The 25,214-nt window shown below is 40.4% G+C and overlaps 1 protein-coding gene across 8 annotated transcripts; it reads right to left on the bottom strand.

Annotated features, from left to right (window-relative positions):
- Window positions 1-1,493: 1,493 nt before the first annotated feature.
- Window positions 1,494-24,916, bottom strand: SLTM (SAFB like transcription modulator). Of its 8 annotated transcripts, none has more exons than XM_084214048.1 (21): window positions 24,719-24,916; window positions 23,982-24,069; window positions 17,347-17,420; window positions 16,868-17,053; window positions 16,365-16,412; window positions 15,310-15,337; window positions 13,508-13,976; window positions 12,898-12,947; window positions 10,604-10,722; window positions 8,854-9,003; window positions 8,655-8,764; window positions 8,488-8,567; window positions 7,997-8,088; window positions 7,610-7,773; window positions 6,347-6,521; window positions 5,634-5,758; window positions 4,949-5,119; window positions 3,880-4,194; window positions 3,322-3,472; window positions 2,442-2,599; window positions 1,494-2,096 (listed from the first exon to the last, which is right to left on the bottom strand). In XM_084214048.1, exons 1-21 carry the CDS (start codon window positions 24,899-24,901, stop codon window positions 1,988-1,990), a joined length of 3,045 nt encoding a protein of 1,014 aa, XP_084070174.1. In that variant the 5' UTR covers window positions 24,902-24,916; the 3' UTR covers window positions 1,494-1,987. The 8 variants fall into 8 exon arrangements, with proteins under 8 accessions (XP_084070174.1, XP_084070172.1, XP_084070173.1 ...); XM_084214046.1 differs by having other exon boundaries at window positions 8,407-8,567; window positions 13,508-13,922; XM_084214047.1 differs by having other exon boundaries at window positions 8,407-8,567; window positions 13,508-13,919.
- Window positions 24,917-25,214: the final 298 nt, after the last annotated feature.

The raw sequence follows: 25,214 nt of genomic DNA, 5'->3' as shown, positions 1-25,214 counted from the left end.
TCACTCTGGAAAAAAAGGGTAAGAGTTCTGGTGCTCTTCAGCTTTTGATAAATTCAAAGGTTTCAGCAATTTGTTTTCAATCAGTTTTTTTCCCCATTGTCTGAGTTTGTTTTAGTATTTTAAGTGAAATTATTATACCTGCACAATCACATCTTAATTTACTTAAGTAATTGTTGGAATGCATATCTAGACTTTTACAGGGAACCAAGCACATCTCAGGTTTTATTTTTGTACCTCTCTATAGCTTTGTTCTTTAAGATTATAAACTTTGAAAGTGCCCTTTTGATCCATTAGCCACTATCAATTCATCTTGGAGCGGGTATTTGTTTTGTGTGTGTTGTCACACCTGATAAAGCACAGACTGCAGCTAAATGCACAGGTACTTTGGAAAATGCACTGGGAACTTGTACTTTCTCCTGGAAACTCCTGCACCAAAACTCAGTAAATTGAACTTCCTGGATTTTTCTTTTAAGAATTGAACAAGATGTATTATTATAAGGTAAGTGACACACTTGCTGAGACAGTGCATTTCTTTTGTTTAAACCTAAGTATTTATCAGATGTGAATATCCATATAGGATTAATTAGAGACAATGCTGTTGCACAGCAGGTTTCTCAGTTTCTCTCTCCTCCATCTTTCCTGAAAGGCTGCTTACTCAAAACCAGTTTAGTTGAACTCATTCTCTGCTGTGCTCTTGATTCCCCTGGAACACTGCAGGTGCTTAGCAGTTTTTCCACACAGCAAGCAGAAATCAGCATCTTCTTATATGCCTCATGCCTTAAAAAATGTAACTTAAATCCTTCTTTCTCAGGCAATCTGGATCAGAACCTTCCAGCTCTTATTCAAGGACTATTTCCTCAGCTCTTCTGTTCTGCTAGGAGTCCCTTGTTCTTTGGGTAACCATCCAGCACCCAGCTTTTCCAAGTGGCATTCATTTGCTTTTCTCCCTTGCTGGACAGCAAGTTGTAACCATACCCTTACCCTGGCTGGGTGATAAATGAGTCCTGGCCTGGCTGCCTGGCATTTCTATTTGGGCCTGGTTTAACGCAGACCCTTCTGTGCTGACCCAATCCAAAAGGCTTAACAAGATGCAGCCTTCTGCTCAGGGCCACAATCAGGAGCAGCTGCAGAGTGCCCAAGCTCTGTAAGCAGAGTTTGTGGTAGTCTGGTGTAAAACCTCAGCTGTTTGAAACTTCCACAGAGCTTTGCTAAACACAAAGAGCAAACAGAAATTATTTCTTTGGGCCTTGCTTTAGTATTTTGCTATATTTTGGTTCTCATCTTTTCTCTGCGAACGAACGTGCTTCTAAGTTTTTCAATTCAGTAACAGTGACGGAGACAAGTCTTAGAACCTAATGGCTCCCATGCTTTGATTTGCTATACCAACAAGTTTAATTCTGCCTGCCTTCCCCAAAGACTGCTTTAAAGACTTACTAGAAGCTATACAGAATATGAAGGTTTATTTCAAAAGAATACATTTGCAAGAATACACATAAATGCACTCAATGTAACAGTACCTTCTGCAAAAATAGGTTACATAATACCCAGTAATGAAAGAACAAATCTTATTTCTCTACAAATTAGAAAGCAGAGATAATAGTCTGGACAACCTTCAAAATGGAGGTTATTGTGGATGTTGTGAGAAGTAGCTAACCTTAAAGCATGACACCACAGAGCTAATGTTGGCAAATCAAACTACTAGCACACAGCTGCAAACTATCCTTTTGTACAGAATTAACAAATATTTTGGTTCCAATTTCTTTTTACACAGCTCTAGTGCCTCAGGGAAAAATGCTTATCAAAGATACACAAAAACTATCCAAAATTACAACGTAACTATGAAAATGCCTCCAAAATTGAGAGGAAAATAATCATGTTAAATTAAAAAAATTTAACCAGGATTTCCAGACAAGATTTCCTGTTCTTAATCAGAGAAAGTTTACAAGAAATTTCAATAAGTTATCTTGAAACCAAACAGCTGTAGATCTTAGAATCTTCGTGGAGGTCCGCCTTTAAATGGCTTAAATCCTGAGCCACTTCCCCTCTGCATGGAATTGCCTGTGATCTGTACAACTCTATTAATGGGTGAAGAGTTACTGGAAACAGAAGTTTTAAAAAAAGTGTTATGATACATACCTAAACTCCTGGTGCACATTCTTACATGTCCTATCACTCAACTGCTAAACTGTAAGTCTCAAAAGAGATTTGAAAACATGCAGGAGAAGAGACTTTGCAAGGAGTCCCTCAGTGCTGTGCTGCTGGGCCCTGCTGCCAGCAGCAGCACCCCTGGGGAGCCGTGTGCTGGCCAGGCAGGTGGGGCTGGGGCTGTGCAGCAGCCACAGGGAGTCACCCTGCTGCTACCCATACTGCTGCACTTCCTAAGGACACCACAGCTTGCGGGGGCTTAGTAGGGAATGGAGAGGGAGGAGTGGTTTCTGTACCTTGTATGTGGAGCCATCATGCCCCCTCCTCCGCGGCCATCTCCCATTCTCCTTGTGTCATGATAGCCACTTCCTTGAGAACTAGGTCCATGCCATTCTTTCCTTGGTCCAGCTTCACGACTGTGGCGTTCTACGACGTGTCTGTCCTCATTGTAGTGCTGGGGAGAAAGTGACACATAGTCATTCTCACAAAGAGGTGACTGTTTTACCTACAAGGAACAGGCCTGTCAAGAAAGATAAGCTTACAGCTGATAGAACAAACACAAGTCTTTCAAGATTTCAGTCCATAGGCTGCTCACACACATTTACAATATTCCTGTGAATTCTAGGTAACATACATAGTGGCACTGATGAGTGTGTGGGTATGCAGTGAGTGAGGTTCCACAAACTCATACTTTACTCCCAATTCTGCCCTGAACTCATTACACTGGCATAAAAGGAAGAAGAACATTAATACTTTCTAAATACTTCAGGAGTTACCACCAGGAGTGAGTTAATCTGTAGTCTTTAAAGACAAGTCTTGCAGAAGGATTTTCACTCAGTATCACATTACAGATTACAATTACAAACTTCACTGAAAATAGCAGGCAGCGAGTGTATGGTTAAAACCCTGGAAAGGTGACAGCAAATTCTCAAAAGCTTAATCATCTACTCTCTCAGGTATTGTTCTTATCATAAAGATGCCAGACAAGAAGAATAGGGTAATTTTTCTGTAATTTTTGGGTTATTAAAAAATAACCTTTAACATAAAGAAAACTAAGTTGAAAATAGGCAGAATGCTTGTGAATCATTTTGATGATGTTATATGGTCATTTTTCCAGCATGAGTCTGCATTTTCCAGCCTCTCCTTCACACACACAAACACAAGAAGGTGACTCACTTGTCCTCCACCTCTCTCTCCCATCACGCCCCGTTCTCCTTCCCTGCCTCCATAGCCGGAGGCGCTGCTGCGGCTCCCGGGAGGCGCTCCCCTCACGTGGCCGGACACTTCCCTTCCCGAGCGCTCCGGCCGCTCGCCTCTGTAAAAATTGCTTTCATCAAAATTTTGGTTTCAGTATAGTTGAATTGGTACCAAATCACAGCACATGTAGACAGCAAAGATTCCTGTGGTTCCTAGCAACCTGCAGTGACTTCTTAAAAACATTCCTTTAGATCTGTGTGGCTTTTTAAATAATTCAAGCTCACGTGCTACTTGTTTACATCTGCAGTCTACACAAAAGCCTCCTTAACTCTGTGTTGCTTACTCATGATTAAGAACAGACTGCTGGGAATCAGCAACCAGTTCCTAGATGAGATTTAGCATTTCATACCCTACATATTTCTTCCAATGCTTTTGGAGAGGTTCTATTATCTCTTTACACAGTACTTCTTGAGGAATTGCTACTATGGATAAATTCTACAAGAATCACTACTTTCCCTGGTCAGTCAGCACATTTACCTGCCATCCCGTTTGTCTGTGCTTATGCTTCCCTCGCTCTTCCAATTAGTTTGCCGAGGCGGGTTGGAACCGGTTTCTCTGGGGTGTCGGCCGTGTGGGATTTCTGGTCTGTCGTGAATGATCACCGTTCTCCTTTCATCTCTGTCTCCTCGCACTTCGCGCCTGTCCGTGTCCCGCAGTTCGCTTCTTGCCGGTGGTGGTTCATTTCTTCTGGACTCACTGAAGGTCTTGGGGTATCTCTCAAAGCCTGGCTCTTCTCTTCGTGCTGTTGGGCGAGTCTTTTTTGCCTCACCTTGATTTACAAAACGATCTCGCCTAAGTTGTTAAAGTAGGAAAGAGTCATTTGCTTGTTTGCCATTTCCACCTTTCTCTGCATGTGTAAGCACATGGATGAGGATATAAAATATCGCCCATCTTTGTATTAGTTGTTTGTTACTATATATGCAGAACAGAAATCCTTCCCACCCCAAACTGTATTTATTTCTACTATTGTAATTTTGAGCTTGAGTTCTAACAGCCAGTTAAACATTTCTTTATGCATTTATTTGTTTCTATTTTGGTCAGTGTAATTTAAGCAACTATGGGACTGCCTTTTTGCCCACTGGGGAATGCTCTATTTCTCAAGTCAGAATTGTATTTACAAATCTAGTTCACTGCAACCTAAAAGCAGAATTCCAGAAGGTACAATTATGTGGTCTTAGCTTTACTAGTGGTTACTGGAACCATGACATTCCATCTGGAACCAGCATTTACTGCACAGTAAATTACACAGGTAATCCACAGGAACTTTTGACTAGATGTGAAAGAGGAAGGAATAATTGCAAAAATTCTTTTGAAATGTCTCACAAAAAAGGCCACCAGGTAGTTAAAGTCCTCAGAGAAAAGCAGATTAGATTTCATGATAAAAGTGGCCAGTCCTGAAGACACAAAGGAATGTCAGGACAGTACTGCAATTCTATTATATCAGAACTGTGTAAAGCCTTTAGCACCACATTCAGTTTTGAACAGTCAGGAGTGAAATCCACAGAGATGCTGGCACACAAATATCTGCTCCATTATCTAAACTTACCTATCAAAAGAAGATGATGGAACAGAAGAGCCTTCTGGATATCGGCCTCGTTCTCTGTGATCAAAGTCATTGAACCTGTTCTGCTGGCGGCTGTAATCTGAGCCATGGCCAAAACGCGCATCTGTATCAAGAGCCATCTTCTTACTCTCATTCCAGTAAGGATCATCTCTCCTTTAGCCAAAACAAAGGAACCCTCATCAGTCACGTGTAGCCAAATCAAGGCCTAATATGCAGAAAATTGTTAAGAGTCAGTTGTCTATTTTAGGAGATGCTCATTTGACCTTTGGAAAGCCACTGACAAAGGTAGACTCTTTTAAGAGTAGTAGACAAAATCATTAAAGAAAACACCCAAAACTAACCATCCATTTAGCAGAAATATGAATTCTTAAAGGAGAAGCTTCAACCATTAAGGCAAAATAGCTTTTCTCAGCAAATGCTCTAGATTGTGGCTTTTTCCCACACAGTAAGAATTAATTCATGGGATGCTTCTCTAATTTCAAAGCTCCCTCCTACAGATATGGAATGTTTCATGTTTGTCTTAAACTAATGTCAAACCAAACCAACACCAGAAATCCAGTTCTTCTGTGAAGACTTACTTCAGGTCCAAATGCATTTTCAAATCTGATACAAGGCTTGTAGCTCTTTCTTTTTATTATGCACTGCAAAAGACCAGTTTGAGAATTACCTGTGATCTACATCCCGTGGCCGTTTCAAAGAATTCCTCTTCTCCTGTTCATAGCGGAGCTGCTGCTGCTGCCGCCGGAGCTCCTCCCTCTCCCGCGCGATTCGCTCCGCTTCTTTCCGACGTTCCTGCCATGAAAGGAACAAAAACAGAGCGGGTCTTTATTAGAGATACCCAGAGAACAGTCAGCAAGGATACAGACCTATCCCTTGTCAGTTTTCTGCTAAAGATTATCTGATAAAATTCATCCTTGGGTAGCACCCAAGATTAAAGTGCACAGGGAATATTTCTCTAAAAAAGTAGACAACGGATCTGAAGATGCTATTGGCTGTTACACAGAAATGTCTCCAGGTAATTTCTTGTATTACTATTGTATTTATTGCCCAGAAACACTTCTTGAAGTTTGCAGTGGTATTCTATAGGAAAAATCCAGTCAAATTATGAAAGAGTGGTATGGACAAAGTGATCTATTGTACTTCAAGTTTAGAGACCAACTTGGAAAGCTGCTACAGTACCAAGCATTTTACATCAAATTACTTCCAAGCAAACAAGATGAAGATTCCCATTGTTGTACAATGTGAATTATGTAATGTTTGGCTGGGTTTTAGGAAAGAAAAAGGACTGGGTAGAAGAGTGAAGAGCAAAATTCCCTGCAAGGGCAAACTGGGCCATTCTCCAAACAGCTCCTGCACAGTCCAGGGCACAGCTCTGCCCACCTGTTCAATCCGAACACGTTCTCTCTCTAAACGCTCCCGTTCCATCCTCTCCCTCTCCAGCTTCTGCCTCTCAATTTCCAGGCGCTCCCTTTCTCTCTGCAGGCACTCTTCTCGCTCGTGCATTATCCGGATCCGCTCTCGCTCACGCCGCTCTCGCTCTGCAATTTCTCTTCGCCTGAAGGAATAAAAAGAGGTAGCAGAAATTCATCTGAAAAATTCTGTCATCCAAAACTAACATCACCTTAGGCATAGATATTTGAAAATTAATTCAGAGTAAGCCTCTTTACAGAAGTCCTTGCACCACAAGTCTACTCCTTTTAGCCCCAAGTAGCCAAAGTGGCTTGAGCTTATTTAGAGAACCATTAGCAGATATGATTGAAGCAATTGATGAGGTGAAGTTATTTCAAGAATCATTTCTTGACATATTTTATTCTTAATGTGGAATTCTCATTTGTTATGTGGCACACAGTAACAACAGTATTCAGTAGCCAAGAATATGATTTGACCTAAAAAATAAATGCTAATTTAGCTCTTATCTTCTTCAAGCTAACATTTACTTAGCGTTTTCTGTCCAAAAAATTAAGACAGACAGCCAATCATGACCACTCTGAGTTGCACTGGCTAGTAGACTCATGAACAGCTTCATTTTACTTTCTTCTTTTTACCTCCATAATACAGCCTAGAGGAAGCACAAAAGGCATTTTCTCCTTTAAGCTTTATGCTTGCTGGGAATTCCTTTGTTTAGGAATTGTTTCCCTTTGTTCTGGGAAACCCAGCTAACAACACAGCTCATTTAACTGCTGTTTGCAAGCTTTTGGCCATATGAAAACAGCAGAACAGAGCCATGTAGCCATTTGGTCTTTCTGTTTAAAGGGTCAAGACTGTGTTATGCCTCATTTGTCATTTAGAGATATAACATCCTCAGTTTAAAATCAAACAAGCAAATCCCAAACACTACTTTTGGCCCTGTCTCCTAGCCTACTTCTCACCTTTCCAAAAGGAAAACTGGCATGCAGTAACACCTATGACAGAGACCCCCCCACTGTAACAAACTCTAAGCTGTGTGTGTACATATATAGCTCTTAAAAGATTACACAAAAATTTTGGAGTTTGTTAATTCCCATAAAGATACTGTTAGGTAGAGTCCCAGACTTTAACATCTGGTTAGAAGGCGTGACAGAATGCATTCTGATTAGACTTCTAAATATAGTATCTGATCAATTAATGTATACAATAGCCTTTAGCAAAAAGTTGAATTACTACCTTCGCAGTTCAACAGCTCGTCGTATCCTTTCCAACCGAACCATGTGTTCTCGCAATCTCTGTTCCTTCATCTTTTCAAAAGGCAAGATATCCTTTCTACCCCTGTATTCCCTGAATTTCACTTTCTCTTGAATAATACGCTCTTTGTTCCTCAATATCTGTGGCTATAGATAGAGATTACAATGGTTATTTCAGAAGTCTCATTCTTTTAGGGAGATTTCTGGATACTACGTTCAACTATGATTAATGACTTAGCAATCCCAAAGCATACAAAGCTTCTAGCTACGCTTAACAATTAGTGATAGTTTATTGACTCTTCAGTGCAAATATCAACTGCAAGGCAGGATCAAATCAGGTAAGGATTGCATCAAATCTATAGATACTTACTTTATCAAACCTTCCCCTTCTAACTGTCCTAGTGTGGCCTTGGTCTCCTTTTGTTTGGTCTAAAACTACAACTTGACCTGGGCTTTTACCACCTAGTGAAGGGGGGAAACAAAAAAAAAAAATAAAAGAAGGTTTAAAAACACACACACAGCTATCTCTATTTGCCTATTAAAAATTCTCCTTAGTGAAATTTCTAAATCTCTGAAGCGAACTGGTACTGGTAGGAGAAGCAGACCAGCACATACCTGTAATTAAATATTAGTATAAAGTATGGAAGTAATAAATGTGTTACTGGAGTCTAAAAAAGAACAGTTGTTTAATTGTCTGGTTTCCAGTAAGAGCAAGAACATGCCCCCAAGACAAGTCAGACACACAGATTCAACAGGAGGAAATATGGCTATATGGCATACTTATTCTTTTCTTTTCTTCAGTTTTTTTAGTGGATTCTTGATTAGGGCCACTTGTTCCATTATCACTCTTCTCATCTTTACCTTCTGTTTTCTTGGTTTCTTTGCTTTCTTTTTTTTCAGATTTCTCTGATTTCTTTTCTTCTTTTTTGGTTGATGGAGTTCTTATTAGGAAAAAGAACACAAAAATCCAATGAGGGAAATTTGGCTTAGAGGATTTTCACAATTTCAGAAGATGTGAAATTCCTTACTTGCTGGCTTTGTCACTTGATGCAGTCTTCTTATCTCCTATGCTCCTACCCGAACTAGATTTCTCATCACTTTCCTTCTTCAATTCTTTTTTTGAGGGATCACCTTTCACCTATTTTTTTTTCAAAAGCAAACAGGTTAATACAGGTTCTTGTAAAAGATGGTTTATTCTGGGTAAAGTCTTCATGTAATGAAACCTACTTTCTCCACAGAGATCTGCTGTCCGTGCAGCTCTGTGCGGTGCAGGTGTGCGATACACCTGGCCACTTCTGTACTAGAGGACATTGTTACTATGCCGTAGCATTTTGCCCCCGGGCTTCGTGCATTTGTGACCACCTTTGCACCAAGTACCTATGCAAACAGGAAGAATTCAGGTTCTGAGAGAGACATTTCTAAGGAAGGTATTGTATTCCAATTACATTTTTACCCTAGTATATACGAAAACAAAACAAATTCACCCCAACCCCCCCCAATTCACAGCAACATAACTCCCACCCCACTAGAAAGACTGACTGACACTCCCAAATTCTCAAAAGCTTTGAGAACTTTATCCCAGCTTGCACATCAAGGAATATTAATGCTTGCATCCTGTTTTGACCAGTCACCTTCTCATGCCCATTATCTAAATGGTACTCTTCAGTTACTGGCAAAATTAATTTACAGAAACACCACTGACCTGAATTTGATGGTTCATCTCTGACAGATGAACCGCCACAAAAAAAGTCAGCAGCTGTCAATTAATAGCAGGAAGGTATAAGCAGTATTATGCAGTAACTTAATAAGTGAGCAAATTCTTCAAAGTCATCCAGCAAGTGTGTCAGTTAAGCCATTTTAGCAGTCAGCTCTGATATCTGCTTCTTGAGAAGGTATTAACCTTTGTGCTCTTCCTTGCTAGAATTTCTATAGCCACTGGAGCCAGTCTTTTTGCCATAGCCATGCTTTAAAGGCAACAATTTTATCTTTCCAGTTGTCATCAATATTATCTTTTTAGCTGTCTAGACTGTCATGGTACAGTCATGAAATATTTCCCAATCAATTTTAAAACTGGGAAGCTACATAAATATAAGTACCAACCAGCTTTACAGTGAAAACAGCCAAGTAACTGGAAGTTTCAACAAAATATACTCTCAGGTGTCCACACTTGTGAATGCATTAAATAAAATCACCTAATAAATTCATTGGAATCATCAGATATGCCATAATCAATACACATATTTGATAGTCACAGTGCTCAGGTTCTAACTAGTTCCCAAGATACAATAATGCCATACCTGCACAGGCTTACATTAACACTACAACTTCACAGAGTTATCAGCAACTCCTTTAAGAAAATGAGAACCCTGGGTTTAAAGACTGCTTAGCTTTCAAGATTTCTGCATTGTTCTATGGAATTTATATGTTTCAATTAACCAAAATTGGGAAAAGAGACTTAATTTAGGCAGACTGTAAAAAAAAACCTCATCAAGTCATTGAAAGAGTGCCTAAAGCATCATACATTAAACGTGACATCTTTTTACCAATTCTTCCCATTCATAAGCCTTCAGAACACATTTTAAAAACAATCTCCCGAAGCAGGATGTTCTAGAAACACTATTTGTATTACAGTTTTATCAGTCAGTACACTATCTTGCACTCATGGTTAAATACAGTTGCTAAAAAGGAACATAGCCATCATTATTTTAAAAGCCAGTTCTGACCAGAATATTCAAGTATTTGTGAAATTTCTTTTGTACTTATCTTACCTCCACAGGAAGAAAAACTTCTTATAAAATGAATAGATGGCTCTTCCTGTAAGCATACACTCATACTGCTGTAATATGGGGTTTTAGATTGCACTGGTCAGACGTTTTCTCTCAAACCTTTACTTAAATCAAGTATTAATTTCTGTAACTGAACAGAGGAGGGGGAATAGACACACACCACACACATGGTATCACACCCCATAAAATACCTTTCCATATTTGCCAAAGAGATTTTTCAAGTCAGCAGCTTTTGTGTTGGAAGACAGTCCGCTAACCCAGAGGTTTCTAGTTGAACTTCCACTGCTACCACTAACACTGCTCGCGCTTCCTGCAACAAGTTTTACAAACAGCCAAAAAATTAAGGAGACAAAGGTACCATGAATATTTTACTAAAGTGTTGCTGAAAAGAGAAACTTAGCCTGTTACCTCTAATTAATTGTATATCTGGTTACCTTTCTTGAAAAGACTTCTACAGAAAAAAAAATAGATGCCATAAGATTTCATTCATTTAACCAGGTATTGAGCCCAACAGCTTGGTTAGCTTGTACCCAAAGGACAGAGACAAAAAATAATACAAATCTTTGTTAAAGGCATGCTTTACTCCTCATTTGGCTATGTACATTTAGCTCCCATATCTGGCTCTTATCATTAGCTACCATCCATAAAATGGGGTTTTTTTGCACACAGTATTTGTTCTCCATCATGATGTCGGTACAGTGCTCAAGCTACCAGAGACAGCAGAAAGGCAAATACAGGATAATTGAATAATTCCAGCCTCCAGAATCATGTGGTCAATTTCCACAACTTCAGAGTATTGGCTTCATCCAGAGCAGTTTTTTAAAAATACTACTGGATGTAAAACTAGATACAGCCCACCAAAATCATTTCACACATACTAAAGAAAATACTACATAAAAGCTGGAAAAACACTATGTAATGACATAAATACTCCCCTCACCCCATATATTAGGTATTTTTACAACAACATAGCAATAAGAACTCAAGAGATTCATGTAATCTCATTCCCAGTATTTTTCAGTCTTCAGTTATGTAGTTCAGCTTGTTGTTTGCTGCTAAATAAATGAACTGCTTTGGGATATGTTAAGATGTAGCCAGTCCTACAGGCAAGACCAGAACTAGTCTCCATCTTGACAGCTGGAAAATCTGGTGATATGCAGAGTTTTAAAAGGTAATTTAACCATCTTGCATAAAAAAGGATAGTTTTGTTTCTTCAGTGGATCAAGATTAACTAAGAGCAAAAGGCAACATCCAAGTTATGGTCATACTGAGGTTATCTTGACATTAGTTTAGATATATAAGGAAGAAATTCTTTCCTGTGAGCCCTGGCATGGGTTGCCCAGAGAAGCTGTGGCTGCTCCATCCCTGGAAGTGTCCAAGGCCAGGTTGGACAAGGCTTGGAGCAACCTGGGACAATGGAAGATGTCCCTGCCCACAGCAGGGCATTGGAACAAGATGATCTTTAAGGTCCCTTCCAACCCATAATACTCTATGGCTCTGTGATACACTTAGACCAGCAATAAACACCATTAATCAGCCACTATCCTGGCTTTGGCTGTGTATATTAAGAAAGCCTTACAGCAGTTACTATCACAGTTATCACATACACTACATAAATGAAGACACAGCAAATCTGCTTTCAGTTTCATTGTAAGCATGTAACTGTCATGAAAAGACACATCTACAGAAGACCCAATTATGTCTGCCACAAAAACTTCCTCTCAAATGCATTTATCAGGTAAAGTTTCATTCGTTCCTTAGTGTTATGCCAGCAATTCTGTGACAAAGGTTTTTGGCAGAAAGGAAGCAGGTAAAAAAAGGAGACACATGAGCTCACACAAATGCATCTGTTCAACCATGAAGCATCAGTATAACTGGTGACATTCATGTGCTCTTGAGCTCCACTCTTCAAATTTGTAATCTTAATACAGGGTTTTATGGAAACAGGTGGAAACTCCAAGGCAAAAAATAGGTTCAAATTTAATATATTAAACAGCCACCAGTGCAATTTTGCAAGCTGGCATCTCAGCTATAGCACTTGTCTGAGAGTTCAGTTTATTTAAAAATGAGCTAGAATTACAAACAAGACAAAAAATCTTAATTGGCATTACATTTAAGTACTTGCAATTATTTTTTGCTTCTTTTGCTGTAAATTTCAGCAGGCTTATCTGAAAATTATAGCTTCTCATAAAAACAAAGACTTGGGAAATGTTAAATGAATTTGCTCCCAAAAGTATTTTGCAATAGAAGAATATATTTTCATCAAGTCTTTAGAATAAGTATTTTTGATCTTATGAAAAATCTGGCATAAGGAGAAACAAAATATATGGACATATACATATAGCAAATGACTACCATACCTCTAGCATAATTTAGCAGAGATGGCTGAGTTCAATAATTTAAGCCATTTTATTACAGGGCAAGCAATTTTTCTATCAGGAAAGAATTTAGTTCAAGAAATACTATTCTAATTCAGAATAGTTACCTTTATCATCCTTTGATGTTGTCTTGCTTTCTTTAGATTCCTTAGTAGAGCTAGAGAAGCAAATTAAAAAAATCAGAAGAAAGTTGAAACTACAGAATTTGGTGTTGCATTTTATACTACTAACACTAACAGACAAGTTAACATTTCAAAAAATAAAAATGAAAAAGGGCCAGACTGTATATTTGAACAAATGATTCCCTTATGGATTCTTGCACTGATTTTCCCCAAGATGCCTGAAGATCTAGATTTTCTGACAACTCTATTCAGTGGATATATGGCAATCTTCTCCAGATTTCAGGACGGGGACTTGACTTCATTTTGTGTTCTTAGAACTGATAGCTGTTCATTACCATCATCACAAGGACATTTAAAAAAATCGTCAATTTGAAAAAAATAAATAAATGCTGACAATTCGACAATGCAATCAGTAGGACATAGTGTCTATACGAAGATCTTGAATTTTAAAAAGTAACTTATGGCGGTCAAAAAACCTACAGGCAGGAGCATAGGATACTAATTACAAGATTCTTGCTGCTACCCCCTTAATGTAGAGTGATCTTATTGAATGCTGGTACTCAGTATCGTAAAGAACTGACATAGAAAAACAAACCTCTTTGCTTGACCAGAGGCCCCAGTAGACGAGGGACCTTTCTTCAAAGTATCCTTTTCTTTGTCTCCAGATTCTGCTTTCTTTGAACTTTCTCTGGCTTCCTTCTTGACGGGATCACCCTTCACGCAGTCTTCCTTCTTACCATCTTTATGGTTCTCAGTCACCTCATAGTCCTTGCTTTCCTTCTCCAGGCTCTGTGAAATGGTATCCTGCACATCCTTTGGCTTACTTGCTTCAGAATCTGTAATTTTCACATTTTTACCTGTTTCTAGGAGGTCATCACCATCAAAATCCAGAGTGATGGCATCTTCGGCCTGGATTGTAACCGATATGTTATCATCCTCAGCTTCTTTCACAGAGGTGTTAGCTTCCATCTCTTCATGAGCCGTGTGATCAGCCTCAGCTAGGCTTTCTTCTGAAGGAAGAGGTTTAGATACTTCTTGTGTACCATCACCAGAACCTGCTTTATCTAAGAGGATTTAACAGGAATAAATATGGCAAAACAAGAAGTTTAAACAATTTCATATGCATAAGCTAGAATAGGACCTAGAAAATACAAAGCCAGTTATTAGCACTGATGGAAGGTTAGAAAAAAACACAAGGTGTATTAACACAAATATAAATCCTTTACCCAGGATCACTTATTCTTCATGGCAAAACACATTTTCTAGAGACAAATACCAAAACATTAGGAGGGAGAATATGGTTCCGTCCTGGAGATACCCGTTCTTCACAATCCATTTTCCAGTTTAGGATTTAGCATTCCAGAAGAACATAGTTGCTTTGGATGTTCACAGTTTGATTTAATCTGTCTTTGAATCTTCCTGGTTCCAGAACTTCTAACCTTCCCAAATCCGAAAGAATCACAGTCTTGGAGAATTCCAGCCAGTCTTCCACGTCGGTGTTCGCTGTTCTTTTCCTTCCCAAGCAGTTGCTTGACAGTCAAGCGAGCGGTACAAGGCTGCTGCAGAACATGGATGGGTGAGCCTTAATCCAGAGTTCGTAGACAAATGGTCTCAATCTTCATCCACCGGAAAGATTTTCCATCTCAGTCCCACAGAGACATCTCCATCTTCTTGGATTTGCACAGATGAGACACTTCGGCCATGGGGTCCCTCGTAAACACGGAGTCTGTAGTTTTATCCTGTAGCTTCAGTAATGTGTTCATTCCATCTTGTGGAAAGTGATGGTGTCCCATGTCCTTTCGAGTCCACAAAATGTAGAATCCTTATGACTTCTGTCCAGGAAGTCTGTTTGCCCAAATGCATTACATTCCTTCTATAGTTTCACTAATGAGCACAGCATAAAAAATGGTAGCCACTCCACAGGTTTTCAAACACTTGTTTTACCATCCTATGTACAACTGGTATTTCTAAGTTACAGTAAGCCAAGCATATGATGGTCCATACATTTGTGGGGTGCTCAGCTTCAGTGTGAGAGTGCAGCATTTCACTCAACATCAGTTACTGCAGTGCAAGTTGGAGGCTTTGGCATCAACACTTACCGTGTATTAAAATCAGTCCTTGAATACTATGGGTTTTATTAAGAATCATAGTATTGCAACTAGATAATACATCCACCACAGTAACTGATAAGTACTGTAATCAACTCTTAAGAGTAAAGTAACTCTTAGGAGTGAAATAAACTGACTGCAGTGATTCCAGGTGCTGAGCTCAATGAGGAGACAACTGATACTTAGTGCTGGAGATAAGCCTAGTATTAGTAGAGATTGAATGTTACAAGAGAAAGTTGCCTGCTCTATCAGAGTAAGACCTCTGAACTCTATTAAACTTTAGACATACCTTTCTCATTTTCTTCATCTTCCCCATCCTGCAAGAAAAGGAAGTCAACACTAAATGTCTCCTATTTTGAAACTTTAAGCAGAACAGTTTGTATTTTTCACTTAATTTCTATTGCATGAAGGCAAATACTGACATGAAAACTGTTTCCAAAGATAAGGCAGCAACCAAACTGGTGCACCTCCCTTGTCAAATCACTAAAAAAATGTCATGAAACTTCTTTATGAAACAACTTGGCATTTATCTGCAACGCTTGCAGTTTGTTGCAATTTGCAGTTGATTGGGACAGGCAGATACTGTCTTACCCCCTCAACTCAATGGGACATTTCTAAACTATTCCATGTCTTACCAAAGCCTTCAGAATGGATGCCAAGCTGCTGATTACTGCTTTCAGAGAAATGCAAGCAGTCCATCATTAGCTTTAAAAGCTCAAGAGAGAAGTCAGAAACCAGGCAGTGTCCCTCCAGTAACTACTTAAAAATGAGACTGATTTTGATGGGTATTTACTTATTTCTCATTAGCTTTACAGAGCAAGTGATGCCGTATGAGATGTCACTTTCCAGAACATCAGTTCCATGGAACTCAGAATGAATTTAATTTCTGAACTTAGAAATATCAGATATTAGTATTAACACCAAAAAGCATCCCTAAACAACCATGCCCCATTCCACACTCCCCACACTCTCCAAGGGCAAACTTCTACATTAAACAGAAGTTCTAAACTCCTGTACAGGCTGTACATATTACAACAGAATCTGGCATTGCCCTCTGATACGTTTTTAAGGGAGTGTGAAACATATTCTTTGTGAAGTCTGTGCACTGAATACTGCTAAATTGTAGGCATGAATTATGTCTTTAAATAGGTCAACTTACTTGGTATCACAATTATCTGCATTACTAAATATTTGAATGAAAGCTTCCCATACAGTTTACCTTTATAGTCTTACATCATCTGACTCTAACATGCACGCTGGAACAGAAAAACCTAAAGTCTAAAGTGATCTTTTCCAACTAAACAGACACGAAAATCAGCTTAAGAGAATGGATTTAGAACTCACATGGACAGCTGGAAAAGTGTAATCTTCTATGTCTGGACCTTCATTTTCCTATAGGAATAGAAAAGGGACAAGATAAGCAAGCTATTTAGAAGACACTCAAACATTCAGGGGGTCAAGAGTGTCCATTAGATCAGTAAACATTTAAGTGAATACACACTCAACAATGTGAACATCCATGAGCAGTTCTCCTGATGTAAAGAATCTGAACACTGAACTGAAAGGCAAAAGTCACTGCTAGTACAAGGGAAAAGGATCCCTTAGGAACTAACTCTGTATGGACTCTGGTAGAATTCTATCAATCAGTGCCACATTTGTTTCAGGACTATTCCAATACAAAGCAAGGCAAATAGAAAGAGAAGAGTCAAGTAGAGTAAAAAGAAAAAACCTGTCTTTTAGAGTTAAGCAAGACAAACTGAAAAACTAGTTCTCACTTCCTAGTAACAAATGCTAAGAAAAAATGTACATTTTGCTGATAGAAATTCATGTAAAATATAGCCAAGTACCTGACTTTCAGAATCCTTCTCCACATCTTCTGTTGTCTCCACTGCCTCCAGGTCATGGTATCTTTTCTTTTCTGCAGATGGTAGTTCTTTAGAATTCAAGTTCTCATCTTCAACAGATTCTTTAAAGTCTTTCAATTCATCATTTCCATCTTGATCACTTGCATCTTGAGTCTCCAATTCACTTTCCTTTTGGTGTGAACACAAATACTTAATATAACTAAAAGTACTGGCTTTATTTTAAAAAAATCACTGCTAGAATCAGTGTTTCACTGCTGGATCCATGTCTCACATGCACAATAAAATTCATATCATGTTTTAAAAACCCCCCAGCTTCATACCCTTAGGCATCACACTGTGAATACAGTAAAAACAATGCTCCAAATTTCCATTATAAATTACCATAAAGAAAATGGAAGCTTTTTCATTAACTGAAGTCAAACACTGACCTTACATACAAAATGGGAAAAGTTTTTACATACTTTTATTACCTTGACAAAGGAGTCCTCTTCCACTGAAGCATCACCAGTCAATTCATCAGCTTCCTGCTTTTTACCTGAAATGATGGGATATGCTGTGGCTAAACCTGCTATGTAGAGCACACTTTTAATACTGATTATGTGTTTGGCCTTACTTTATTATTCTCTAATTGTTCTAGTTTAGCTGGATTGTTCACTATAATATAGCTCTCCAAAAATTGAGTAATTTTTAAGATAAGGAGATAAAATGTCAGCTGAGTGAGAATGAACATTAATGCTGTTCAATAAACAAGTGGTTACATCCAAGCTAGTGATCTTAATACACATCCTTCTACTTTGACTGATAATGGAATTCAGGAGAATATTGAACTAGAAACTTAACATTTCCAGAATTACTGAGGTTAACTAGACATGATGACTTTGGAAAGGTCTTGCTTTAGAGGGTAACTAACATCACTGAGAAATTAGGTTAGAACAAACCTCTAAAGGTCATCCAGTCCACCCAACTGCCTGCTGAAAATTACAGTGAAGTTCCAAGGACAACAGGACATCTCAGAGCTTTATTTAGCTGTATCTTTGAAGTTCCACAAGCATGGCAATTACAAGCCTCTACAAACACCTTTTTCAGTGGAGGATGAAGTGAGGCAAAAGAATTGAGCAGGTGAAGCACTTCTGCTTTCTACATATGCTTTACTGTATTAAGGGCCTGTTTCATTGAGGAATTCTGCTCTTACAGCATGGGCACACTTTTCTCTATTAGAGATGCCTCTGTGGGGATGATGACTAGACACAGTTCCCTTTGGAACCCACTGTATTCCCTTACTCTTCTGAAAAACAAGACCTAAGAACACTAGACAGAAACATCACACAAACACACCCTTTGAAGAACATTCTGTCTCTAAACTGATTCAGTCTATCAAAGATTAGCCTATGCAACAGTTTTCAGTAGCACAAGGTACAAAAGCAGCTCTGTTAGGAAGTGTCTTTAGTGTATCTTCTACTGAAACTCAGTGTCAATTCAAATGCAAATGAGATGGCAGTCATAATTAGCACTTAATGCTTCATTTTTTGGCATAGAATCTTCCCTCCTCCCTTCAACCTCTAATGAATGGCTAAACCAACTTTATCGTTATTTCAAAGGAAAATTTAAAAAAATCACAAGCCAAAGTTCAACATAGTATGGACATCTTTGCTAGCTGAAATAGTCAATTTTTACAGCCATTAATTTCTGTGGTCTTTCATATGCAGTTCTTAAATGCATTTCAAAGCTGGAAAGTACCAGGGCAAGAAGCAACACTATTGTTTTGGGTTTGCTTGGATTCCAGTTGCTTTTACTCATTTCCCTGAAAGGCAGCACTCTGACCATACTCCTAGAAAAAGCACATTGCTGTTTTCAGTACAGGCACACACCGATCTCCAGGAAAAGGCACATGGCAGAAGCTATTTTTGTGATTGCAAAACATGAGATTTATACTTTCAAAACTAAAGTCAGTGTCACTGATTTTACCTCACTTAAAACAAACAAACAAACAAAACCCAAAACCCACAAAAAGTCCTGTTTTATACTTGTAATGCAATAGACTTGTGAGATTTTGGTGCAAAAAGCCCCCTGCACAGGTATGCTAAGGGAAGCCAGCTCTTCTTAGGAAGAGAACTTCCACTGGAAAGGACAGTTTCTGATGTGCATCACAGCTGATGCCTGAAACAAAGACTAACTCAAATTTTGTGCTAGCTTTTTAGCATTCTGTGATAGAACCTACAGATCTCAGATATCTTCAACATAAATAAAAAACAATGAGAAACAGCAAGGATTTCTACATACATTCCACTGCTTTCTGTTTTACCCTCTCACATTTTACTTTGTTTCTTAAACCTGAAAGACCAAGTTTTTCCTGCATCCCATATCCAGCTAAGCATACACAGGGCAGATGCCCAACACATTTTACAACTCTCTAGCATAGACTATCATGAAAGCTATTTAAATAATTTAAATCACTTTGCCTGAGGAGGTACGGCTGGTGGACTAGAAGTGAGACTTTATAGGGAACAGAAAAGAAGACCAAACCAATGGCAAAGCTACCTGAAGTTAGCCCCACCATTATGCAATAGCAGCTAGAGAACTGTGTTTTATTGACTGGTCCTCATCAAGAGCAAGTTACAGCAGTAAGTAATGAAGCTGTTTTATCTTTTATTTGCTACTAGATGAAGTAATGATTTCATTAGCCCTTTTGTACTATGACTGTTGTCTTCGTAGCAAGTCCCATTTACTCTGAGTACCAGAGGTATTCCAAGCCATAACAAGACCTGAACAATGACCTTCACTTTTCAGCTTCAAGCCTGAAAGTGGTCTAAGTTTGCTCTCCCTCTCAAGTTCTGTGCTTCAGGTTACTTTGCTTCAGTTAGAGTTACACTATGCCACTCAAAAGTGGCATTTCAAGGTTCTGATACAGACAGCTTTCAGACGTTGGTACAGTAACTTGCCAAAAAGCCAGCATCCACAAAAAATTCAACAGTTGTCTGACAGACACTCATTGACAGTGGGCTGCTCCAAGGCACACTTGGCTCCACGTAACTCAAATCAGATTGCAACACACACCTTGCAGAAAACGACTGTTGCTCTGAACTTATTCGAGACCAGCGTTGACCTGATTGAAGGGTAAGTTAATAAACAGAGCCAGAGCAGCTGAACCTTCTGCAGACAAGAGGCACAGCTGGTCTCCAGTCACACAAGTTGTCAACACCCAGGTTTCTGTACAGGTTTATCCAAGCAGTGGCTGTTGAAAATGTCAGTGTGTATGCAGCATTCACCACAGATCTGGGTGCTTAACAACACAAACACTCATTTACCTTGGAGTGATGGCACTCCTTTACAAACCATGCTCAATCCCTTTTCTGGCAACAGCAATTGCTACACACCATAAAATTGCAACAGACTCTTACACAGAGAACAAATATTCTCCTTATAAGTAAGTAGAAGAATTAGAACATCTTTGCTGGTTTTACATTATGCAGGTTTAGCTTTCATTTCATTTACAACCCTTATAGTACCACAAGATTATTCTACCTATACACGGTCCTCCATGGGAGAAATTCAGGCTACCTGAGTGTTTACAGAACTACAGAAGAGTGTATTCTGGACAACTCTTGAACTAGGTATTTGCATCTCAGGCAGAAGCAGAGTGACAAACTTATCAGAAAATTTTGGAAGAATTAGTGTTTGTATTTCTTCTGGTATTCCTGCTGAAACTCCCAACAGGGTTCTGTCACACTAATGCTAAAGATTCATCAAAAACATGGGATAAGAGGGAAAGGAGATAAACCCTCTATAGCATTAAGAGGTCTAGTGCAACTTGAAAAGTATAATTTGTCACAATATTAACAGAAGTAAACAATCCTTTTCTAATTCTGAAATGGTACCATGAGGTACAGGACTATTCAAGTCTTCTGCTGCGTCTAAAAAATACAGTTCTTAGTCATTAATTGTTTTTATAAAGAAAGATCTGTGAAAACCAAGTGTACAACTTAGTTTACTTTGTTTTGTTCTTATATTTAAGTAACTAAACAGTTTTTAAAAAGAAGTCAAAGTTATTTGTGCAATAGTACAAACCAGCCACTGTCAGCTTTTGATCCAAGAAACAGTATTGTCAAACTGGAAATTCAGTTGCAAACTGGAGCGGTACTTGAGACACAAACTAACAGGTACATAACTGGCCTCAGAAACTTGTAAAGCAGCAAATAAACATCTTTGCTCACATTAATTCTCCAAAGTTAAAAATTATCAGCCTAAAATCTGTTCTTCACCCACACTAATTCCAGAACTCATCAGGAAAGTAATTTTCAATTACCAACTGTAATATTTCAATATCCAACAGCATTTTTGACTGCAGATCCTTCAAAGGAGCATTCATATCAGAAGCATTTGAAAAATATTTCATACTAGCAGTAAGGTAACTTCCTCTAGATACCAGACTAGGCAGCAGGATGGCAGGCTTAAAAAGATAAGCTTTTTCCAAAAACTGTCATCTTTTTATAAAAGAGAAATTCCTCCATAGCTACTAAATGCTAGGGTGGAGAGGCACAGCTGAGGCACTTAAAAAAGGAGCACTTGGCATTTGTTCTTTTCAAACTTTAATTGGCAAAACCAACTGATCATACCTATATACCTGTATAATCTTCTGAATATGCTCTGCAGTTCTTTACCCTAATTGTTTAATTAAAGTAGCATCTGGAGAAAGTGTTAGATTTCTACTAACTACACATGAGGATTGATCAAGGATTCTTGCTGGATAGCAGAATCCTTCTGCAAGCATTTTTTTAGGTTGGATGAAGTAAAGACCCACTTCTAATCTTTTGAGTATTGTCCTCCCTTTTAGTAAACATGCACACAAACAAAAAATCAAGGAAATACAAATGCATCATCATTCCCTCCCCCCCACTCCTTTGCTACTCTAAAATTTGGCCTGCATCAATGTAACAGACAGTGCTAGGGAATCAGAATCACACTTTTGCCAGAGACCTTAAGAGCTCCAGTAAAACTGGTTAGCGAACATTTTCACGTCTAAATCCTACAGGCACCAGACACACTTTGTGACTTTTTGGAAGGACAACCTCCTTCCTTCCCTCCCACTGGCCTCCCCTTCTGGCTGCTATGAAGAGGTTTAATCATCACTTCCACCCCCTGGTCCTTCCTGAAGATGTATTTTCCTTGTTAATGAGTACCTAATACTCCTACTCTCCCTTGTACAGCAATAATAGCACAAGAAAAAAATACTACAGAACTAGTAATGTCATTAATTTTACTGCGGTCCAGTAGTGAAATAATTAAAGACCCATCAGTATTAGTCTGAAGCTGTAGGGTGAGGGGAAAACAAGCACTACCAAAAAGGCCTGGATTAATCTGTTAGCAAAATCAGTAAGGAGGAAAAACACCTCACAGCAAGTAGTTAAAAATCAAACAATGTATTATTTCACACAGTTAGAAATAAACCAATACCATAAAAAAAATACTTCCCCTAGACTAAACAGTGAAATTTTTCCTGCTCCATCATGAACTTCCCATACTTTTGGCACAAAATTTGTTCATAAGACTTTTGTAATCTAAAAAGTAATGAGGAGAAACTCCTGAGCTAGCAAAGTGAACTGATAAGAACTTCACAAACTGTGTTTTCCTTTGAGGTTTACCAAGAACACACATGTCATATGCATGCATTAGGATTTGGGGCACAGGAGAGGTGGCAGGAAGAGCTACTGAAGCCCTGCCTCAGGCAGCAGCAGCACTGGTTGCCAAACTACCTCTGCAGAAGCAAAACAGTCTAACTCCCCAAGAAGCCAGTTCAAGAACATTATGCATATCATGATATTAGTTTGGAGACTTGGAGGATAAAAAGCAGCAGATAAGAGAAGTGTTTGTCACAGCAGAACATGGAGCCATTGAGATCTCTGTATGAAGAACTGTGGAAGAGCTTCCTTATTTATATTTTAATCAGCAGCTACCTCTCTAAAGCAGGGAATAAAGTAGTGTCATAGAAAAAAAAAATGAAACCACATTTGAAAGTTTATTTCCTTTCACTTCTCTAATGTGTGAAAAGTGCAAAGAAGTTATTCAAACTCTCTAAGCAGACAGATTTTCTTACTAATGTCACTATTCACAGCACCAGACTGACTGAATAACCACTTTCACCACAAAACTCAGCCCATGACAAGAGACAGTGGTATAAGACTGTTCAGGTCCAAAACAGGCCCCTGTAGCACATGTGTGAACATTCTTAGTGTCTGTTCAATGAAAAATGCTGTGCATAAAGCAGAAAGGTCCTTTCCCAGTACTAACTGATCACAGATGCTCCCAGAACAACTGAAAACACAAACCCAAACTAAAATCCCCCAGACTCCAAACTCACAAAACAGTACTTAAATTCTCAGGCAAAAGAAAACAGAGCTGAAAAATCTGAAAAAAATCACTGCCAGACATGTCAGCACAAAATCCAAATCTTAATTTCTCGTAAGAGAAACACTAAAATTTCCTAATTAGGTATTCCACTCTGAGGCTTCAATGCCTATTCAGAAAATTCATGTTTATAAATCCTGTCTTCAATAGAGAGCATGCTAACACACCGACACTACACAGTCCTCTCAGGGAGTGACCCCCTACCACATACTGCTGTGCCCTCATCCCCAGCCAAGTCCAGCACCTGCTCATGGCTGAAGATCCTCTGCTGTCACACAGATCCTTGTGGCCAGGACCCCACAGAGCCCCAGGCAGCTCCTGCTCCACCTTGCACCGGAACACCCCACGTTCAGGGTCTCTGAGCACAGCACACGCCAAACCCCTCACAGCTCACCTACAGCACTCAGCACACACAGCACAGCTCTCCAGGAGCTGTGGGCACTACAGCCACTATCTCAGAACACACATCTCTTAACCCAGTCATTTTCCATCTATCTATATATCTCTCAATATATATTTCTCCAGCATCCCCATGCATTGTCTACATACAGTGACTGACAACAGACATGCAAGGCAAAGGACTTCTTATATGACAGAAGCTATAAAAAGTAAAGTCACAACTGCACCCAAAATATAGACCACAGTCCTTCTTTAAGCCTATGTAAGAATATTAAGTATATCGACAGATCCTAACCTTTGCCTTTAGTTGGCTTCTTGGTGGGTGTGTCAGCTGAAACACTTATTTCAATATTATCTGGATCACCTCCTTCCTCTTCAATAGCCTAAATGAGAAAAAAAATTACATCTTTTAATGGCTGCCCGTGGAAAGCTGGACAGTTTAACTTCAGCAGAAGTCTGTAAGCCAAACAGTTTGTTCGGCATCTCAAAAATATTTAGCAAAACACTCTGGGTTAAAGCTGCAGAAGAGCAAGGGAACAGTAAGGATAAAGGTTGAGAGTTTCAGCTGTTAAAATGACACTTTGGAAGTACAGCTTATAAGGATCCACAGGCTTCTCTTTGGAAACGTAACACTAGAAGGCCACACCGACATCCATAATGGCACTAAGGGCAGCTCAGAAACAGGGCAGCGGGAAGCACAGACACCCTTCAGCAACAACCTGCCCCGGGGCTCGCCCGACGGGCTCCGGCGCCCGCGGCGGTGGGCGGGCCGCAAGGCCGCGGGGCGAGCTCCAACAGCCGGGGCGGGGAGCTCCGCCAGCCGGGACACCGCCCCCAGCCCGGCCCGGAGGGGCCACACAGCGCCGGGGGCTCGGTGGGGCGGACCCCGGCCCGGGCACCGGCAGCGCGGCGGTGATGGGTCCCGCCCCCCACACCGGGCCAGCGGCAGGGCCGCCGGCGCCCCGCCCCCGGAGCCGGGCGGCAGCAGCGGCCGCCGGGGCGGGCCGGCCCGGGCCTGCGCCCGCCGCTCACCTGCTTGAGCCGGGCGATGAGCACCGTCTTCACGCCGGTGATGTCCAGGTTGCGCCGCTTCAGCTCCGACTTGAGGTCGATGACGCGCAGGTCGCTGATCCTCTTGCTCTCGGTGGGCGGCGCCGCGGGAGCCGCGGGAGCCCCCGCAGCGGCGGCGGCGGGAGCGGAGGCGGCGGCGGCCATTTTAGAGCGGGCGGGCGAGCGCGGCGGCCGCGCGCACAATGAGCGCGGTGCCCGGATGGAGCGCGGCCGGCGCGCGGCTCTGCGCAGGCGCGGAGCGGCGCACCTGGCGCCGAGCGCCCGCCCCGCCCGGGGCCCGCCCTGTCCGTGAGGGGAGCCGGCTCCGCCGCGTCCCGGCCCCGCCGTGTGCCCGGTGCTGGGCAGGGTCTGGAGCGCCTGTCCTGTGAGGAGCGGCTGAGGGAGCTGGGGGCTCAGCCTGGAGCAGAGAAGGCTCAGGGGTGACCTTATCACTCTACAACTCCCTGCCAGAAGGGTG

This window comes from Fringilla coelebs (genome assembly GCF_963513975.1).
Source record: "Fringilla coelebs genome assembly, chromosome: 12".
NCBI classification, from domain to species: Eukaryota; Metazoa; Chordata; class Aves; order Passeriformes; family Fringillidae; genus Fringilla; species Fringilla coelebs.
Note: the sequence above shows the minus strand (reverse complement) of the source record. Positions and strands in the feature narration are given on the sequence as shown.